This window comes from Indicator indicator, chromosome 11, assembly GCF_027791375.1.
Source record: "Indicator indicator isolate 239-I01 chromosome 11, UM_Iind_1.1, whole genome shotgun sequence".
Lineage (NCBI taxonomy): Eukaryota > Metazoa > Chordata > Aves > Piciformes > Indicatoridae > Indicator > Indicator indicator.
Genome location: NC_072020.1, coordinates 13,089,953 through 13,110,820, shown reverse-complemented (window position 1 = coordinate 13,110,820; position 20,868 = coordinate 13,089,953). Strand labels below are relative to the sequence as shown.

At 44.3% G+C, this 20,868-nt stretch overlaps 1 protein-coding gene across 1 annotated transcript in view; it reads right to left on the bottom strand.

The window, feature by feature from the left end:
* The window catches only part of CNTNAP2 (contactin associated protein 2), a 664,834-nt gene that overhangs the window by 82,172 nt on the left and 561,794 nt on the right, over positions 1-20,868 (bottom strand). Inside the window, exon 16 of the mRNA XM_054385136.1 lies at positions 7,594-7,764. Coding sequence (XP_054241111.1) covers positions 7,594-7,764 — 171 coding nt within the window. The remainder of the gene's footprint in view (positions 1-7,593; positions 7,765-20,868) is intronic.

Here is a 20,868-nt window from a genome sequence, read left to right as displayed (position 1 = left end):
CTGAGCCACCCTACAGGAAGATCTGGATAGGCTGGAAAGATGGGCTAACAAGAACCTTATGAAGTTCAGCAAGGATCTTGCTCCCAGAGAACCACAGTGAAGGTGTGCAGTACAGACTGGCATCTACCTGGCTGAGGAGCAACAGTATGGAAAGGGATCCTGAGGTCAGGGTGGACGACAAGTTCAACATGAGTGAACAATGTACGACAGCAGCAGCAAGGAAAGCCAACATGATGCGGGATTTCATCAACAAAGTTGTCACCAGCAGAGATAAAGTCATTGTCCAACTCTATTCAGTATTTGTCAGATCATTCTTGGAGCACTGTGTGCAGTTTTGGTCCTTGATACACAAAAAAAAAGTGGACTGGCTGGTCAAAGTCCACAGAAGGGCCACAAAGATGACCAAAGGAGTGGGAAGCTGCCACGTGAGGAAAGGCTGAGAGAAACGGGCTTGTTTCAGTGTGGAGCAAAGGTGACTCAGGGAAGACCTTATGATCATGTTCCAGTATTTAAAGGGTGGCTGCAAAGAAGATGGAGACTCCCTTTTTGCAACAAGTGACATGGAAAAGACAAGAGGTAATGGGCACAAGCGGTGGAGTCCCCAATACTGGACACTTTCAAGCTTCTGATGGAAAGCGGTCTGGGCTATCTTGTCTAGATGGTGTTTATGCCAAGAAAGGAGGTTGGATCAGATAACCTTTCAGGTCTCTTCCACCCTGGTATTTAATGATTCCATGACTACATTGTCTGTGGGATTCTCCATTTCTTCCTTTCAAGGCTTTCTGGGAGATATGCTTTAAACACAAGTGCTGAAGCTCAACCACATGGGAGGTAGCATGCACTTCTACATCCTTTGGTATGAAGAAGGCTGGGCTAAATGACCTGATGAGACTTTTCTGGCACTCAAGATCTGTGAACAGCTAGGTCTTCCATTTTCCTACAATTCCTAGAATTGTATTTCAAGTCTCCCTTTTATTTTTTTTTCCTAGTTTGGTCCTTGTTGATAAATTGCAGGCTAGGATTTCTAACTATAATGAAGCTGCCAGAAAAGAAAGAGATGCTGGCAGATGGGTGGGTGCTCACAAGATGCTAAACAGCAGGTGAAGGTTCTTAAGACATATCAGCTGTGACAAAAAAGGAGGGATCACAGTCCTTCCCACAGTCAGGCTTGTATGCCTGTCTCTCCATTTCTCTCCTTCATTCCCATTATCCTTTCTCTGAAATCATTTACTTTCATCTCCTCCCTTGTACTTTGCTTCTCTTACTTCCCCTGATGTATTTTTATACCTTTCAATGGGACTCACTGATGTTTTAGTTGACTTATATCAAAGGGAATAGTACCTAACTTCTTTCAGATCCTTTTGAAATCCCATTCTTAGAACATAACTGTCTTGTTATGGCTGGAATCGGAGCTCACTTACCTGGCTGTAAAACAGGATACAACAATAAGCTATAAACTGTAGGCTAAAACCTGCCAGAAGATATTTCCCTCCTCCAATTTGCTCCCTTGTTCCATGAAGACAGCTTGAAAATATTCTATCCCTGCAAAGGCAACATCTTCCAAACTTCTTGAACAGTTCCTTTGTAAAATGCACCTCTGATGAATGGCTCACTGGTTTATGTATCTTTATATGGTATCCATCAGCAGGGTCTAGATCAGGTTTCATATCTGTCATCACTGGAACCCTTCCCATAAATTGGGCTTGTTCAGAGTGTAGAAAAGGTGGCACAGGGGAGACCTTACCACCATGTACCAATATTTAAAGAGTGGCTAAAAAAGAAGATGGAGACTCCCTTTTTGCAGCGAGTCACATGGAAAAGACAAGGGGTAATGGGCACAAGTTACTTCTGTGGAGATTATTATTGGACACAAGAGGAAAAATTTTTACAATGAGAACAATGAGCCAGTGGAATCATCTCCCCAGGGAAGTGGTGGGATCCCCAGCACTGGACACTTTTAAGTTTAATAGAGTTTGGCTAAAAATGAGGGTTTTCCAGGGTTTGAAAGCAATTGCATTGTCCACCTTTCCCACTTAGACAGCTGTGTTTAAAGACAGTTCTACAAGGTCATCTCTCTAAATTACCTGCCCTGCTACCCTCATTTACACAGGGGTGAGAGATGGCCATGACAATGCTGACACTGAAACAGCATGGATAAATTGTTCCTGGCTGCTGAAAATTTGTGGAAAGGGCTCCAGATGCTAGCCTGAAGTCCCATACTGGAACACAAGGACCTGCTTTGAGGAGGCCACTTCTCGAGGGACACAGCTAAAAATTAAAGTCATCAAAACAACATCTCAGAGGGAAACTGTTGCTTCAAGTTGCTTGACTGCAAGGCAGGAATTATTTGGCTGTTAATAACCAGGTAGTGTCAAAAATCATGACCAGATTTATAATAATTGACCTAAGCATCTGGAAGATTTAATCATTTATCTAATTCCCAAATGAAATGGTCTTTTGAACTAATGAGCAAAAGCTTCACTCATTTGACCAAATGACAGTGCCCATCTATGCCCAAGACTGAAGTGATTCCTGAGCTAAGTGCCAAATGAAGTAGCTCTGAAAGCTCCACAGCTGCATCAGCATGATGCTGTGCCAAGAGTAATTAGTTCTAATGAGAGGCTATACTGCACCTAGGAGCAAACCCAGCATAGCTGAGAGCTGTTTTATGTGGATGTGCTATCTTAGAATTGGCTCAGGTATCTCTTTAACATGAAGGTTCATTATACAGACTATATTTGCCTGTAGGTTCTCAAGTCAAACAAGAAAAAAGTATCACAGAATCATTTGGGTTGGAAGAGACCTTAAAGATCACCTAGTTCCAAGCACTCTTCCATGAGCAGAAACACCCCTTACTGCACTAGGTTGCTCAAGGCACCATCCAGCATGGCTTTAAACATTTCAGGCATGGAGCCTCCACAATTTCTCTGGGCAACCTATTCCAGTGCCTCTCCACCCTTCTGTGGAAGGTTTTCCTCCTAATGTCTCATCTAAATCAAGCTTCTTCCAGTTTGAAGCCAATGCCCCTCATCCTGTCACATCAGTAAAATCCAGAAAAGCCACACTTGTCAGACACTAAGATTCTATGAAAAAGAAAAAAAAAGCCAAAACCCAACCAAAACTGACAAAATGGAAATGCCAGTCTTCCTGACACAGTAGGTTAGATTGCATTGGGGGATGAAAAATACTGCGTTGAAATGAAAACCCCAGATTTTCTCTTGATGGATCATGCAAAAGCCAAAACTGCATTTGCAGTTCTTCAGGACAGGCTTTTTGTTTGTTTGTGTAACTTTCATATTGTCCTGGGATAGGATGAGAATTTGCAAATGTTGCAGTAAAAACATCTGGGTCAAAAATTTCCCTGAAGAAATTGATTGTTTTTTTTCCATTTAACTTGGTAACTTCTTACTGGCCCCTGGGATGAAGAGATTCCTCAGTGCCCTGTGCATTCTTTGGTGTGTGGCTAATGCAACATGCTCTCCTAGGGGACTGTTTATCAAAGAAGTGACCTTCTGCTAGGAAAGCAAAACAACAACTCAATTAAAAGCAACAATGAAGGTCACTGCTGGTTTCCCTACTCAGCTAGAAAAGTCAAGCAGTGGAAAATAAAAGCTGCCTATACATTAACATACAGGAATTCAAAGAGTATCATGTGGAAAACTCAGTGATAGGGTAGAATTTCATTTTAGGATGCCTCTGGAGAAAGAAATGAAGAAGTTATTAAAATTTGTAAGCAAATCTATTAATCAGTCATGTGTCAGAGTCTGGAAGAATGAATGCTGTGTGGGCAAAAGCAAACAGCAAGGGGAATTACAGTCCCTGGCCTGTCACTGCTTTTTGTCTGATTTTGGAGAAGTTACTTAAGTCCCAACTAAGCAGCCTAGAAACAGCAATGCACAAGAAGGAATGTCAGACTTTTATCTTCAAGTGCAAATACTAGCTATTAGAGTGCTGTCTGTATCCCTTGCCCACAGAGCAAGTGGACACATCTTGAAGCTGTGCCACTATTCTCATTAGCAAGCTACTCCATGTAATCCCAGAATCCTAGCATGGTGGGGTTGGAAGATACCTCCAGAAATTATGTAGTCTGCTAAAGCAGGGTGACACAGAGCAGGTGGCCCATGATCACAATGTCCAGGTTGGTTTGGAATCTCCTTAGAGACTCCACAAACTCCTAAAAGTAAAGTCTTAATTTCAAGTGAAACCTCCTGTGTTCCAGTTTGTGCCCACTGCCCCTTGCCCTGTCACTGGGCACCACTGCCCCCATCCTCATGACCTCCACCTGTTAGATATTGATCAGCATTGAGAAGATCACCTCTTAGGCTGCTCTTCTCCAGGCTCAACAGCCCCAGGTCTCTCCTACTCAGAGCAATGCTCCAGTGCCCTCAGTATCTTTGGAGCCTCCACTAGACTCTCTCCAGTAGTTCCCTGTCTCTCTTGAACTGGTGAGCCCAGAACCAGTCACAGAATTCCAGAAGTTGCTGCAATGGAGCAGACTAGAGGGGGAGAAGAACCTCCCTTGACCTGCGAGCCACACTCTTCTTAATGCACCCCAGAACAACCATTGGCCTTCTTGGCCACGAGGATGCCTTGCTGGTTCATGGTGAACTTGCCCACCAGTACAAGAAAAAGAAAGGAAAAAAATGTCCACAGCCAGGAGAGGAGGTGGGGGTTGGGTGTTGCATAAATGAAACACTGGTGTACTCAATGGTGACTTTTATAGGCAGATGGGATTTTAGGTTAAATCCTCCCCCAAAAGTACAAACAGCTCTAAAAGAGAAAACATTTTTTTTTCCTTTTTTTTGTTTCCTCTCTTGAAAATGTCTGGAAAGGTTGATCCTAGACATCTGAATTCTGGAAGCAATTCTCCTTGTCAGCTGACCAGCCAGCTATAAAAATAATGGGGTTCTGGAGATTTACTCATGTATGTAAAAAACTGAAGCTTAAGGTAATTCTACATCTCTGCCAACTGTTCCATGAATGGTGACAAGTATGAGCCTGCCAGAGGAGCTGTTTGATAAATGGAATCACTAAAGACTTCAGCCACATTCAGAGTAGCATTTTATCACAGTTTTTTATCATGACAGTCTTCTTTCTCAGCTGTTGGGAGAAGCTGTTTCTTAAATAAGAGAAATGTTCTTCTCTTCCTTCCTGTTTTCTCCCTCTCCTCAAAGATGGCATTCTGGGTCTTTGCTGAAGTTACTCCTCAAGACCCTGCAAATTGCACTTCCTTTTATAAATCTAGATAGGAAACAGTCATAGAATCAGAGAATGGACTGGGCTGGAAGGGACCCTCAAAGGTCATCTAGTTCAAACCCCTCACAGTGAGCAGGGACACCTCCAACTGGATCAGGTTGCTCAGGGATGAGACCTCCACCAAGGAGAAGAAATCTTGCTCCAACCTCCTTTCAGGTTGTTGTAGAGAGTGAGAACACCTCCCCCTCAGCCTCCTCTTCTTCACACTAAACACATATATCAGAGGTTGGAAGGGAGCTCAAGAGATCATCAGGTCCAACCCCCCTGCCAGAGCAGGATCACTTAGGGTAGTCTGCACAGGAACACATCTAGGTGGGTTTTGAAAGTCTCCAGAGAAGGAGACTCCACAACCCCCCTGGGGAGCCTGTTCCAGTGCTCTGCCACCCTCACCGTAAAGAAGTTTCTCCTCATGTTGAGCTGAAATCTTCTATGCCCAAGTTCCCAGTTCCCTCAGCTGCTCCTCACCAGACCTGTTCTCCAGACCCTTCACCAGCTCCATTGCCCTTCTCTGGACATGATCCAGCACCTCAATGTCTTTCTTGTAGTGAGGAGCTCAAAACTGAACTGAGTACTCCAGGTGTGGTCTCACCATTGCTGAGTACAAGGCACAATCCTTCCCTGGTTCTGCTGGTCACAATGTTGCTGATCCAGGCCAGGATGCTGTTGGGTTTCTTGGCTACCTGAGCAAACTGCCGGCTCACATTCAGCTGGCTGTCAACCAGCACCCCCAGGTCTCACTCTGCCAGGCAGCTTTCCAGCCACTCTGCCCCAAGCCTGGAGCATTCATGGGGTTGTTGTGGCCTGATAGTTCCTAAATCTCCACAGTCTAATTCGTGTGTCTAGACTTTGTGAAATGTCAGAAATAGGGTTGTGCTTTAATATTTGATGTGCACATGTACATCACATTGAATCTGCAGGGAAAAAAAACCCTACCAGATTATTTGGGGTGTGCAAATGAGTTTTTGTCTTTCCACATCAGTGACTTCTGATGCACCAATAAGCAGAGCTGGGTCCTTTGTGCCCATGATTTCAACACCTTCCTTGCACAGCTTGCCCCTGAGCTATTAAAAATGGCTTAAATAATAAAATTAACTTCTTTCAGATCAGTGATTTTATTAACAGATAACACTCATAAAGATTTATTTTTATGAGATTTTTTAGTGTTTTTAAATATCACATGCAAGTTTTCAGCTCTTTGACTTCTCAAAATGCTGATTAGGATGGTCTTTCTTTTTTATTTCCTCTATGTCCAGACCAAACATGAGATAATACAGAAAATCACACAGAGCTGAAGACTTCTGAGAAATAAATCTGTCATGAAATTCTGAAAATTTTTTTCAGATCAGTTTAATTTTTAGAACAGATGCAACCAGTTCTATTGTGCTTTCTGTTTCTCCCCTCAGTAAACAGAATCATGGAATCACAGAATGGTAGGGGTTGGAAGGGACTTGTGGAGATCATCCAGTCCAACCCTGCTGCCAGGTTGCCCAGGATCACAGCATCCAGGTCGATTTGGAATCTCTCCAGAGAAGGAGACTCTGCAACCTCTTTGGGCAGCCTGCTCCAGGGTTCCACCACCCTCAAAAAAGTGCTTCCTCCTGTTCATATGGAACCTCTTGGTTCCAGTTTGTGCCTCTGGCCCCTTGCCCTGACACTGGCCACCACTGAAAAGACCCTGGCCCCATTCTCTTGTCCCCCACCCTTTAGCTATTGATGAGCACTGAGAAGATTGCCACTTCAGGCTAAACAGTCCCAGGCCTCTCAGCCTCTCCTCCTCACAGAGATACTCCAGTCTCCTCAGCATCTTTGGAGCCTCCATTGGACTCTCTCCAGTAGTTCCCTCTGTCTCTTGAACTGGGGAGCCCAGAACTGATCCCAGTACTCAACATGAGGAGAAACTTCTTTACAGTGAGGGTGACAGAACACTGAACAGGCTCCCCAGGGGGGTTGTGGAGTCTTCTTCTCTGGAGACTTTCAAAACCCACCTGGATGTGTTCCTGTGCAGACTACCCTAAGTGATCCTGCTCTGGCAGGGAGGTTGGACCTGATGATCTCTTGAGGTCCCTTCCAACCTCTGTTTTACTGTGATACTCCAGAAATGGGCTCACCAAGACAGAGTAGAAGAGGAAGAGAATCTCCCTCAAGGTTACAAATACACTTCAAGATATCCTTCCATGAAAAGCAACTTGAAAATATGTCAAGCAGCTAGATTTGGAAATTCTTCCAGAATTTAGTAAGCTTGCAGATTTTACTGAATGATTCACAGTTCTTGAAGCCCACTATCTGACATGAACCTGCTTCAGGTGCCAAGAAGACTGATGGGAAGCACATACTTACATTTCAGCTCCAGTTTGATGAAGTCAGTGTTCCCCAGATTCTCAAGAAACACGCCATCAGAGGCCGATGTTTTGAAATAGAAGGAGATGTCTGCACTGGTTTCCCCTTGGAAAGTGGAGAAGTGAAGGTAGGATGATGAAGTAACAAAAGAAGCAGCGTTCCAGTAATTTCCTGCATGGACAGACAGGAAAGACATTGGAATGCTCTTAAAAGTTGAAGCTTTTAACGTTGTATAAGCTACAATGTTGTCTACATTGAAAAAAAAAAAAAGCCCAAACACCTTGACTCTGCTAGCTCCATTTTGTTTTTCCTGATACAACATATCAGGCTTCATGACATAGAGCAAGGTAATGGCCCATTTATTTTCAAGTTCCTGACTGATCACACTCAGTCACAGCAAAATGTGTTGCTACTACATGTATAGCATAGTAATACTGATTTCATGGGAGATCAGACAGATGGGAAGAACACTAATTTGGTTACTGCCTCACCTCAGGCACAGCTTTTGCTCTCAAACGTTGTGTCATACGTAACTTACCCGTCTGCAGATTTACTCTACACAACCATACCCTTTACTTAAAATTTAGCTATGTCTATTAGAAATCTATTAATGCATATATAAACATAGAATGGTTTGGGTTAGAAAAGACCTTTAAGATCATCAAGTCTAACTATCAACCAAACACCACCATGGCCATTCAACCATGTCCCCAGGTGCCATGTTCACAGGTTTTTTGAACACCTCCAGGGATGGTGACTCCACCAGCTCTCTGGGCAGCCTGTTTCAAAGCCTGACCACTTTTTCAGGAAAGAAATTTTTCCTAATATCCATCCTAAACCTCCCCTGGTGCAGCCTGAGGCCATTGCCTCTCATTCTATTGCCTGATATGAGGGAGAAAAGACCAACATCCACCTGGCTCCATCCTCCTTTCAGGGAGTTGCACAAGGTGAGAAGGTCTCCCCTCAGCCTCCTTTTCTCCATACAAAACAACAGCAATTCCCTTAGCTGCTTTTCACAAGACCTGCTCTCCAGATCCTTCACCAGCTTTGCTGCCCTTCTCTGGACCTGCATAGGCACTTTGTCAATAATCTGTTAGGACTAGATCAGAAAGACTTCTGTAGACCTGAACATCTACATTTACTTCTCCTAGGAGCTATGGATGTGCTACATGTTGGCAGACTCTCAAAACAGGTTTTATTCCATTTGCTGGATAAACTCACATGAAATAAGCAGGACTTAGGAAAAAAGTCAGGAATATATGAATGTGATTCCTGATAAGGAGCTAATTTAGCTGTCCTGAATAACCTTGTAGAAATTCTTGCATGTCTTTATAAATTAAGTAAGTATTTGAGCCCTTCAGCTTTACATTCTTTGAGTATTACCCAAGTTATAAGCCTAAAACACAAAGAAGACATGACAAGCCAAACCCCTGTGAGAGCTCCAGGGAGCCTACTATGAAATTCAAGTACTTGCTGCTCATGGCTTGGGTGGGTGGATGCTTCCCTGAGTAAAAAACTGGCTGGGAGGCTGGGCCCACAGACTGGTGGTGAATGCAGTTAAATCCAATAAGCAGCTTGTCACTAGTGGTGTTCCCCAGGGCTCAGTACTGGGGCCAGTTCTATTTCATACAGTTATCAATTACCTGGATGAGGAGATTGAGAGCACCCTCAATGAGTTTGCAGATGACCACAAATTGTGTGGGACTATGGAACTGCTTGAAGGTAGAAGGTTCTGCAGAGGGAACTGGGCAGTCTGGATCAACAGGACAAGATCCACAAGGCCAAACACTGGATCCCAAATGCTCTCTACAGCTACTTGGAAGGAGGTTGGAGTGAGATGGGACAAGAGGAAATGGCCTCAACTCGCAATAGGGGAGATTTAGGTTGGATATTAAGAAAAATTTCTTTGCTGCAAGAGTGGTGAGGTATTGGAACAGGCTGCCTAGGGAGGTGGTGGAGTCACCCTACCTGGAAACATTCCAAAATGTGTAGACATGGCACTTGGGGGCATGGTTTAATGGCCATGGTGCTGCTGGGTTGGTGGTTGGACTTGATGATCTTAGAGGTCTTTTCCTACCTTAATGATCTTAAGATTCTATCATTCTGCCACTGGATCCATGAAAATCCGTGATAGAGGTGTGTTAGATCTGTGAGTGAACTTCAGATTCATGGTTGGTTTGAGCCTTGCAGCTAAACCTGTGAGTGAAACTCAACTTAATTGTTTGCTTGGACGTTGAAGCCTAGTCTCTTTTTGACAGGCTACCACTGCTGAGCACTACCGGAGGGCCGGACAGACAGGTGGCTTCAGATTGAAACAAAATCAATAGATTTTTATTTAGTGTAGCACTAAATCCAGTCTACTGAGGAGGCCCACCCCTAAGGATTTTACATTTCAGTTGAAATGCTGGGATCTGACTCTGCAGAAAGCCTTGGCTGCAGATGCTGCTGGGGAGAAGATAAACATGAACAGTGCAGATGGGATGGGGAAACCTGCAGCTCGAGAGAGATATTTGCAACAAATTCCTACAGACAGAAAATCACATTTCTGTATATCACTGTACATTCATCTCCAAACACTTTCAGAGGAAAGAGACATTTTATGAAGAGTACAATGGAAGTGTTTTGCTAAAGGTACAGAATGGTTTTTATCATAAAGCAGTATCTTTTGATAAGAAAGGGGCTGCCTACGGAAATCTCAAACAAAACTTCACTTTGCTCACATTATTACTGTTGCTTCCTAGGGACCTTTATCAATCACTGTGCCTTCAAATTTCTTTGTCACATTGTCACACTTCATTCCTCAAATGGTTTGAACCTATAGGCATTTTTCTCCCGCTTTAGGCAGAATAAGAAATTGATGGAGGAAGCTAGGACTGGGGCTTGAACCACAGTGTAGGTCAAAATCACAGAATCACAGACAGGTCTCTGTTCAAGATCTATAGAATCATAGAATCTTTTTGGTTGGTAAATACCTTTAAGATCATTGAGTCCAACCTTTATCTAACTTTACTAAGGCTTGTGCTAAACCATGTCCCTCAGCACCACATCTCCACCTCTTTGAAGCACCTCCAGGGTTGAGGATTCAACCACCTCCCTGGGCAGCCTGTTCCAGTCTTTGAGAAAACTTCCAGCCAAGACGTTTCTTCTAATATCCAACCTAAACCTCCACTGGTGCAACTTGAAGCTATTTTCTCTTGTCCTGTCACTTATTACTAGGATGAAGAGATCAACACCCACTTCATTCCAACCTCAATTCAGGGAAATGTACAGAGCCAGAAGGTCTCCCCTCACACCTCCTCTTCTCCAGAATAAACAATCCCAGCTCCCTCTGCTGCTCCTCACCAGACCTGTTCTCCAGACTCTTCACCATCTTTGTTGTCCTTCTCTGGACCTGCTCCAGCACCTCAATGTCTTGGAGTCAGGGCCCCAAAAATGAATCCAGTACTCAAGGTGTGGCCTCACCACTGCTGAGTCTGAGGGGACAATCCATTCCCTGGTGCTGCTGGTCACACCGTTCTTGATCCAGACCACTCTAGCAGTGGTTTGGACTACAGGATCTCCAGAGTTCCCTTCCAACCACCACCACGTTGGGATTCAGTGAGAATGTGGGCAAGTTTCTCATCAAGTTGTGTGTTCCTTGATGATGGCATTAAGCCTTAGCATACAGGGCAGGCAGAGGCAGGCAAGGGAAGAGCTCACCACAGCCTCTGAGGAAACTCTGCCATGGATATTTGCCTGGATCCAAGCAGGGGTCAGAGCAGAGTCATGCCAGAGGTGCTTCAATAGGCCAGGTAACACTGTGATTCATTTTTCAATTTGTGACAGTGATGCTCACAGTTCTGGTTTTCTGCTGTGGAATTTAAAATCCAACTCATTAAGTTCCTGCAAAACAGCCCTACCTCTTTCTCATTAGCTTGACTAACCCTGAATTAACTCTGTGCTCTTGATAATTTGTATGGTACAAAGTGTCTTCTCCCCTGCTCCTTAACGACTTGCTCTCAGACAGAACATAGCACTACCATTACAAAGGGATGAGAACAGACAGAAAGACATTTTTTACACAGAGGGTGGTGAGACACTGGCCCAGGTTGCCCAGAGAGGTGATAGATGCCCCATTCCTGAAAATATTCCAGCTCAGGTTGGAAGGGGCTCTGTGCAACCTGATCTAGTTGAAGATGTCCTTGCTGACTGCAAGGGGGATTGACTAGATGACCTTTAAAGGTCCCTTCCCACCCAAACCATTCCATAGTTCTATAATGTTTAGAAGCATGAGAGTCTGTAGCCACCAGAAATTGCCCAGACCACAAAGATTAATGAGGACACCTTACATCTCAGATAAAAAGCTGAATAAAGACTTGAAGGTTGGTTTTTTTTCCATGAAGTCCCACCTCAGGGCTCAGGGAAGAGGAAGGAGATGGCTGCCATAATATTGACAAGGACAAATTCACCCTGTCCTGAGTTATGCAATGGGGACTGACAGCTTTTAATGTGTGGCAGCTCTGTGACTTGGTAACTCAGACTCACTGGGCTTGAGCACTCAGCCTTTCAGCTTCTCCCTTGCAATATTTTTGTCCAGAACTCCCTTGCTAGCTCCATCAATATCTTCTTTCTTAGCATGATTGAAATTCATGCTTTAACACCATCAATTCCACTTTTACATTTAAGCCCCATTGAAATGGAGAATGGCAATAGCAGAACTGTAAAAGATGTCAGTGCTTTTAGCCTGGCTAGGCAATAGCGCTAGAGAACGAATGCTGCAATGTCAGGCAGCTCTCATGTATTACAATAGACCAAAAACCTCCAGGGTCCTCATCTGCAGCAAAACAGATTTTTTATCAAAACCATTATGTGAATAAAATGGGAGAAAAGTCTCCTATTTCAGAGAAGATGGATGTGAGAATGGAAAACTCTTCTGCACCATGAAGTAATGGATGGAGATTATCCATACAATTATGCTCAACAAATCAAGGTAGTGGGGTTTCATGTTGTTTTTTTTTTTTTTTCCTTTTCCATTCTAGGAGAGAGGACTCTATGCATGCACACTGAGACCAGTTTGGCTATCAGAACAGAAACAATCACAACTTTGATTCACAGAATCACAGAATGGCAGGGGCTGGAAGGAACCTCTGGAGATCATCAAGCCCAACCCCCCTGACAAAGCAGGGTCACCTAGAGCAGGTTGCCCAGGATCACAATGTCCAGGTGGTTTTGGAAAGTCTCCAGAAAAACAAGCTCCACAACTTCTCAGGGCAGCCTGGTTCAGCACCCTCAAAATAAAGTTTTTCCTTCCGCAGGGGGGCCTTCCAACCCCTGCCATTATGTGGTTCTTTCATTTCTTTGGTACTGTGAAATTGGCTGCACCCAGCTCCACTCCTGAATTTATTTCATAGAATCATAGAATTCTTTTAGATGAAAGAAACCTCTGAGCTTATCAAGTCCAGCTGTCAACCTTAGACCATCGTGGCTGTGAAACAACATCCCAAAGTGCCATCCACTTTTCTCAAACACCTCCAGGGATGGTGACTTCACTGCCTCCCTGGGCAGCTTGTTCCAATGTCTGGCCTCTCTTTCAGGAAAGAAATTGTTCTTAATATCCAACCTAAACCTCTCCTGGCACAATTTCAGGCCATTTCCTCTCAATCTGTCACCTGATACTAGGGAGAAAAGACCAGCCCCCACCTTACTACAATCTCCTTTCAGAGAGTTGTAGAGAGCAATGAGGTCTCCCCTCAGTTTCCTCTTCTCCAAACTAAACATTGATTGCTGATGAGTTGTTTACAGCCCTGGGGCCCCCTGTCAGTGCCCAGTCTTGTATCATCCTCCTCTGCCCAAATCCCGTGTTCCCACTTTCCAAGGCTGCTGCTGTCATACCAGGTGTGTATTCCTCTGCATTGCACCATTGTGTTAGTCATCAACATCTCATCCTGCACAAAGCATCTACTGGTTACTGGTATCTGTATGAAAATGTGGTTATGCCATAAGAAGAAAAGCAAGCCTGTCAAGCCTGTGGTGTTGCATCCTTAGAACAACATCCACAGAATCTAACTGGAGACGGCAATATTTTATTTCTTGGGCCACAGGTTTACAGTTCACCACCATCACGGCAGAGCACCATTGGAAAAGAAGCATGTAATTGCTACTTAATTTAAAATTACAATGGTAGGTGCCCTAATTTATCTCATCCAAACATGAACCAAGAAAAAGAAACTCATCAGAGCAGTTACACAGAAGCAGAAGAAAAGTCCTTTGACATCACACAGAAAAAATAATCCCCAAGCCAAAAGGTGAGGAGTGGTTGCTGCACAACAGCAAACGGAATTACACCCTCTTGGGCTGAATAAAAATAGAGGTTAGATTTCAATTTTCAAGATAAAAGTAGCTCTGCATCTTTCTATAAAGTAACATATGGCTGTAAGTCCAGAACAAAACCTGCTGAGAATATCAACACAATATCAAAGATGAGCGCACACTTAGCAGAATAGAAAAGTTAGCTTTGCTGTGGTGACTGTCACATTAAATATGATTCAGATTTGAAAGGATAAATGCTAGGGTTTAGGGAAAAAAATTCTTTTTACAATTATCTTAACTCTAGTAGCACTATAACAGAATGGAGAGGAGAGGAGAGGATGAGGGGAGAGGAGAGGATGAGGGAAGGGGAGAGGATGAGGGGAGGGGAGAGGATGAGGGGAGAGGAGAAGAGGAGTCCAACTGCCTGACCACTTTCAGGTCAGACCAAAAGTTCAAGTACATTAATGGCATTGTCCAAATGTCTCTTAAACACTCACAGTCATGGGGCATCAAAAACCTCTCCAGGAAGCCTATTCCAGGGCTTGACTACCCTCTTCATAAGGAAATGCCTAGTCTCAGTCCAGCTTTGACCTGTTCCCACATGTCACTGGATCCCAGAGAGAACTGATCAGCAACTCCCTCTCCTCTTTCCCTTCTCAGGAAGATGGAGAGAGCAGTGAAGCTCTCCTCAGCCTCCTTTTCTCCAAACTAGACAAATCCAGAATCCTCAGCCTCTCCTCAGAAGATATGCATGCCAGTCCCTTCCCCACCTTCAGTGTCCTCCTTTGGACACATTCAAGGATCTTCATATCCTTAAATGGTGGGGCCCAGAACTACTCACAATGCTCAAGGTGAGGCCACACCAGGATTAAATGCAGGGGGACAATCACTTCTCTTGACCAACTGGTCGTGCTGTGTTTGATGCACCCCAGGATGTGGTTTGTCACCTTTCCACACAGATCCAAAGTCTAAAGCCCCAAACTCCTTTATGAATTTAAGGAATTTCAAATGCAGGCTAGTCTTAAATTGCTTATGGAAGAGTCTGCTCTATGATCTGGAATGAAGGACATCATAGAATCATAGAATGCATGTGGAAAGCACCCTTGAAGGTCATTTTGTCTAACCTTACTGCAGTCAGGAGGGACGTCTCCAACCAGATCAGGTTGCTCAGGGACACATCAAGTTTCGCCTTGAATGTCTCCAGGGATGGAGCATCAACCACATCTCTAGGTAACCTGTTTGAGTATTTCACCATTGTAAAGAACTTCTTTCTTATGTCCAACCTAAATCCATTCCACTCTAATTCCAAACCATTGGCCCTCATCCTATTGCCACAAGCTCTTCTGAATAGTTTTTCCTCAGCCCTTCTGTAGGTCCCCTTCAGACACTGAAATGATGCTATACGGTTTCCCTGGAGCATTCTCTTCTCCAGACTGAACAACTCTAACTCTGTCAGCCTGTCTTCATAGAAGAGGTGTTCCAGACCTCTGATCATATTTGTGCTCCTCCTTTGGCCCCTCTCCAGTGAATCACACATGAACTTACACTAGACCATGCTAGGATGGATAGGAGTTTATCTCCTTGCTGTTAAAAATGACCTGATTTTGTAAAACTTCTCAGGTGACATAACACTCACAAGCTGTAGATCAATGGCTATAAACACAGGTGCTAAAGTTTTCTTTACCCTGCCAGTCACTATATTTGCTGAGTGAGGGTAAAGTGCAATCACATTTATCAGTGAAATGTTGGAGTCAGTGAAACAGATTCAGTGATGCAGAAGATTTTCTAGCACCTGCTGTGTTACCTGCAATCATCTTTGGAAAATCATTTGTCAAAATTATTGCCTCCTGGTCACAATGCCTAATCATAATGCATACCTTGTCACTGCTGGCATCATTACTTTCATCCATCTAAAGAATGAAAGGTCCTGATCTGGCATGGTTTACAACCTGGAGCCGTGTAATGTGCTGATGGAGCTTTAATGATGCATGTAAACTGGTGTCCTTTCAAGGGAATTTTTTTGCAATGCTAACTGACCTGCAAACATCAGCTTGATCACCCCTGTGCCACAGTCAACACAGTGTGTAGGAACCCTGCCATGATACCAGAACGGTGAACGTTAAACACAGGAACCTGCTGCAGTCCACAAACCATGACACTAACTACGAGGATGTTCTTCTCTGTGGCCTTGTATGGCATAGGCTTGGGTGTTTGCAGCTGTGCAAAGCACTTGTAGCTGTTTACCATTCCTATCTGGTGACACTGCTTTAGCCACTGCAGGCTCAGCTCCCAACTGTGCAAGGTGTAAGGTAAAGGCAGAAGGACAATGACAGAAGAAAACAATGATCTTAATGACTCAGTTCCTCTGTGGCACTCAATTTACTCCCTGTGCTGTGGAGGTGAACTGCAGGAAAGGGTATTTCTCCTTCCTTCCTACTGCATAGATTCTTGGCTAGGTATGGGGACAATGAGATGCAGCTTTGGAGTTCAGGAGAGGCATAGAGCCATCGCACTGGCCCAACACCATGTGGACAACCTAAATCCATTCCTTTATCTGGGATTCCTATTTGCTTTCCCTGGAATGACTTTTTATAAGAAGGATGTGCTGGGCAATCTCTATGCAGCTCTCCCCTTCTACCTTGTCTAGCTTCTGGAGGAGTTTCTCTGCTTAGGGTGACATGTCTGTTCCCATGTGTGGCTTCAAAGTTACTGGTGTTTGGCTATGGATCTGGCTTCAGTCTCCTGGCTTTCTGACCATCTGATCTATGTTCTTCTTTGGCAGCTCACTTTTCACAAAGGAAAATGTTCTTCAGAATTAAAATGTAAGATGCAATTTAGTCTTGATGTAGCACATTAACTATTCTTCATGTCATTGATTCCAGAATTACCTGTTATTCACAGACATCATCAAATTATTTTGCCTGATCTTCTATTATGGGATGGATTTCAGAGTCTTCTGAACTAAAACTGAGAATATTTAACTTACAAGATATGACTAAGTCCTTTGATGAATCATAGTTCTCTGAGCTTTGATGAAACCTATGGCTAAAACCATTACCTTGAAGTATTAATTTAATTAACCAGGTTCACTGATTCCTACAGGTCCCCTTCAGATACTGAAATGCTGCTGGTCTCCATGGAGCCTTCCCTTCTTCAGGCTGAACAGTACCATCTCTCTCTGCCTGTCTTCACAGGAGAGGTGCTCCAGCCCCCCGATCACCTTTGTGGTCCTTCATGGCCCCACAGATCATGCTGTGATTTTACAAGATTGCACAAAAGCTAAGCAGTGTTTGAAAACAAAGAATGCAAAGAAAGAGTACTTACAAATTTCCCTGTACTTCAGTGATCTCCTAGATATGCCTGTCTATACTCTCTTTACCCACCACTTTTAATCTTAGCATTACCATCAGTGCCGGTGTCAATATTGTTATCAGAGAGCAAACTTATGTGGGGCTGTTTAGTCTAGAGAAGAGCAGAATGAGAGGAGATCTTATTAATGTTTATAAAAATCTGAAGGGTGGGTGTCCAGACTAAGGGGACAGGCTCTTTCCAATGGTGTCCTGTGATAGAACAAGGGGCAATCGACACAAACTGGAACACAGGAAGTTTCACCTCAGCATGAGGAAAAACTTCTTTACTGTGAGGGTGCCAGAGCCCTGAATCAGGCTGCCCAAAGAGGTTGTGGAGTCTCCTCTGGAGACTTTCAAGCCCCATCTGAGTGCACTCCTGTGTACCCTGTGCTGTGTACCCAACCTCCTAGGTGTGGAGGTTGTGCTCAATAATCTCCAGGTGTCCCTTCCAACTCCTACTACTCTGTGATGGACAAAGTAACACAGGTGAGCTCACCACAGAATGGCAGCTGTTTCTCCTTGAGCAGTTACTCTTCAAATACTACTGTGGTGATGCAAGACCATATATGTGGTATAATAGCAAATGGAAACCAGAACTCTAAATAAAATTGTTTAAACTAAATATGTCATCATACAGCAAGAGAAGGGATCTGTTGCAGCAGCCAGTCATAGAATTTTTATGGACTTGAGTGGTGGCATCACTGTGACTGAGAATCTTAAAGGCATATATATATATATATATATATATATATAAAATATAAATATATATAGAGAATACCCTTATGAATTCAATGAAGTTTAAGCCTACCAGAGTATACAGATACATTAAGAAGACTTACATCCCCCAATAGAAAATGCTAGCTTTAGCATTCAAAAAAAAAAAATAGTATCAATAAATTGTATTAAAGGCTTAATTTCTCTATAGACCCCTTCCAATCTCAACTGTCCAGTGAAAGTATGAACACCAAAACCGAAATTATATTAGAATTTTGGAGGTGACATGGTTTGTGAAAGCAAAACACTCCCCAACATCTACTGGAGATCTGATTCTGACCTCTTTCATATCATTTTGGCATAGCTCTACTGTTCATAGAATTGCACTCAATTTATACAAATCTGAGAGCATTTACTGAACACTTACTTCCCAAATCTTTTCCATCTCAGCCAAAATAATATGCAATGAAAGTGAAAATGAAGTGTGAGAAGGATGTCTCAAAAAGGAAAAAAGATCTTTCTTTCTTTCTCTCTCCTTTCCTCCCTCCCACATCCTGAATATTGGATCCAGTTTTGGAGTCCTCATTACAAAGAAGACATTGAGGTACTGAAGTGTGTCCAGAGAAGGGCAACAAAGCTGGTGAGGGGTCTGGAGAACAGGTCTGGTGAGGAGCAGCTGAAGGAAGTGGGGTTGTTTATTCTGGAGAAGAGGAGGCTGAGGGGAGAGGCTTCATTGCTCTCTAAAACTGCCTGAAAGGAGGTTTGTAGTGAGGAGGGAGTTGGTCTCTTCTCCCTAGTATCAGGTGATAGAGTGAGAGGCAAGGGCCTGAAATTGTGCCAGGGGAGCTTTAGGTTGTGTATTAAGAAAAATTTCTTTGCTGAAAAAGTGGTCAGGCATTGGAACAGGCTGCCCAGGGAGGTAGTCAAGTCACTGTTTCAGGAGGTGTTCGAAAAGTGTGTGGATGTGGAACTTTGGGACATGGTGGAATGGCCATGGCGGTGTTGTGTTGACAGTAGGACTCAAGGATCTTAATGGTCTTTTCCAAATGAAATGATTCTGTGAACCTTCTCTTCAGGCTGAACAGCCCCAATTCTTGCAGTCTGTCCCCACAGCGCAAGTTCTCCAGACCTCTGATCATCTTCATGGCCTCGTTTGGGCCCACACCAAAAGTTCAATGTCCTTCTTGTGTTGGGGGCCCCAGAATTGGACAGAGTATTTGAGGCAGAGTCTCATGACTGCAGAGATCCTCCATTCTGCGACTCTGAACAGGCAGCCTGTGACCAGCAGTGCTTTTCCTGTGCACTTACAGCTCACACACAGAACAGCTGGCAAACCAGACTCCTGACGGCCAGCCTTGGCAGTATCAACTCTGTGCATATGATGGTGGGTCACCTTCTCAGCCCTCTTACATAGTGTGCTTAAGAACACACTGAAGAAAGTATTTGGCTTCTGTCCCAGTTGGAGTTAGAAAAGAACTATCTCTGCTCACAGCTGTGCCTTCCCAGCTCAGTCTCTGCTCACAGCTGGGCCTTCCCAGCTCAGTCTCTGCTCAGAGCTGGGCCTTCCCAGCTCAGTCTCTGCTCACAGCTGTGCCTTCCCAGTTCAGTCTCTGCTCAGAGCTGGGCCTTCCCAGCTCAGTCTCTGCTCAGAGCTGGGCCTTCCCAGCTCAGTCTCTGCTCAGAGCTGGGCCTTCCCAGCTCAGTCTCTGCTCACAGCTGGGCCTTCCCAGCTCAGTCTCTGCTCACAGCTGGGCCTTCCCAGCTCAGTCTCTGCTCACAGCTGGGCCTTCCCAGCTCAGTCTCTGCTCACAGCTGGGCCTTCCCAGCTCAGTCTCTGCTCAGAGCTGGGCCTTCCCAGCTCAGTCTCTGCTCAGTGAGGCACTGTCTGCATCCCAGGGCAGCTCTGCACAGACAGTAGCTGCTGCTGGCAGTGACAGCACTGGTGGTGAGAGTTAGCACCAAGAACTGAGGTGCAGACCAAGGGCACTGCTACATCTTGTGTGCCACCTTGGGCTGCAGCAAGGAAAAGGCTGCTGGCCATGATTCTTTTGATGCAGCCCAGGACATAATTTGCCTTCTGGGCTGCAAGTGCACACTTGCTGGATCATGTCTAGCTTCTCATCCTCCAGTAACCCCATTTCTGCAGGACTGCTCTCAATCTCATCATCTCCAAGCCTGTACTGGTATTGAGGACTGACTGATACTTGCTCTCATATTTCTTCAGTGACAGCTCTTTCAAAGGCAATCTCCTCTAAATTATCCTACTCTTCTCCCTGCCTTCTTCCTTAGACTCATAGAACTGTTGAGGGTGGAAGAGACCTTTGAGATCAAGTTCAACCTCTCATCCAGAACTCACAATCCCATCACTATTGCTATGCTACTATTACTAAACCACACCCCTCAGCGCCATAAATTCCTTCTCCTTCCCTGAAAATGCCCATCCCAAACAAACAAACAAAGCAGGAACAAGAAAGAGTACCAGTTAATGGGACATTCAAATTTGCTTTCCCTGGGAATGTGAATGGAAGGGTAAGGCAGTAAAGGCTTGGCAAAAAAACACCTCAGAGCTCAGACTCTGCCAAGCTCACTTTGTCATTTCTGATTTCCTTACTGAGTTCCTAGCAGAATGGTTGAACCTACACAATGTCCCTTCTCTTCCATTTGCTGAGCCCAGTAAGTAAGCTGCCATGAGTGATGAGGCAGTGGGGGCTGGGGAATAGGGTAGCAGCAGAGAGGATTCATTCAGCTGCATCTCAAAATGTATGAAGCCCACAGAGAGAGAGCAACAGGTCCTGTCCTCTCCTCTCTTTTCCATTCCATTCCATTCCATTCCATTCCATTCCATTCCATTCCATTCCATTCCATTCCATTCCATTCCATTCCATTCCATTCCATTCCTTCTTCAAATAACTGAAACAGCAAA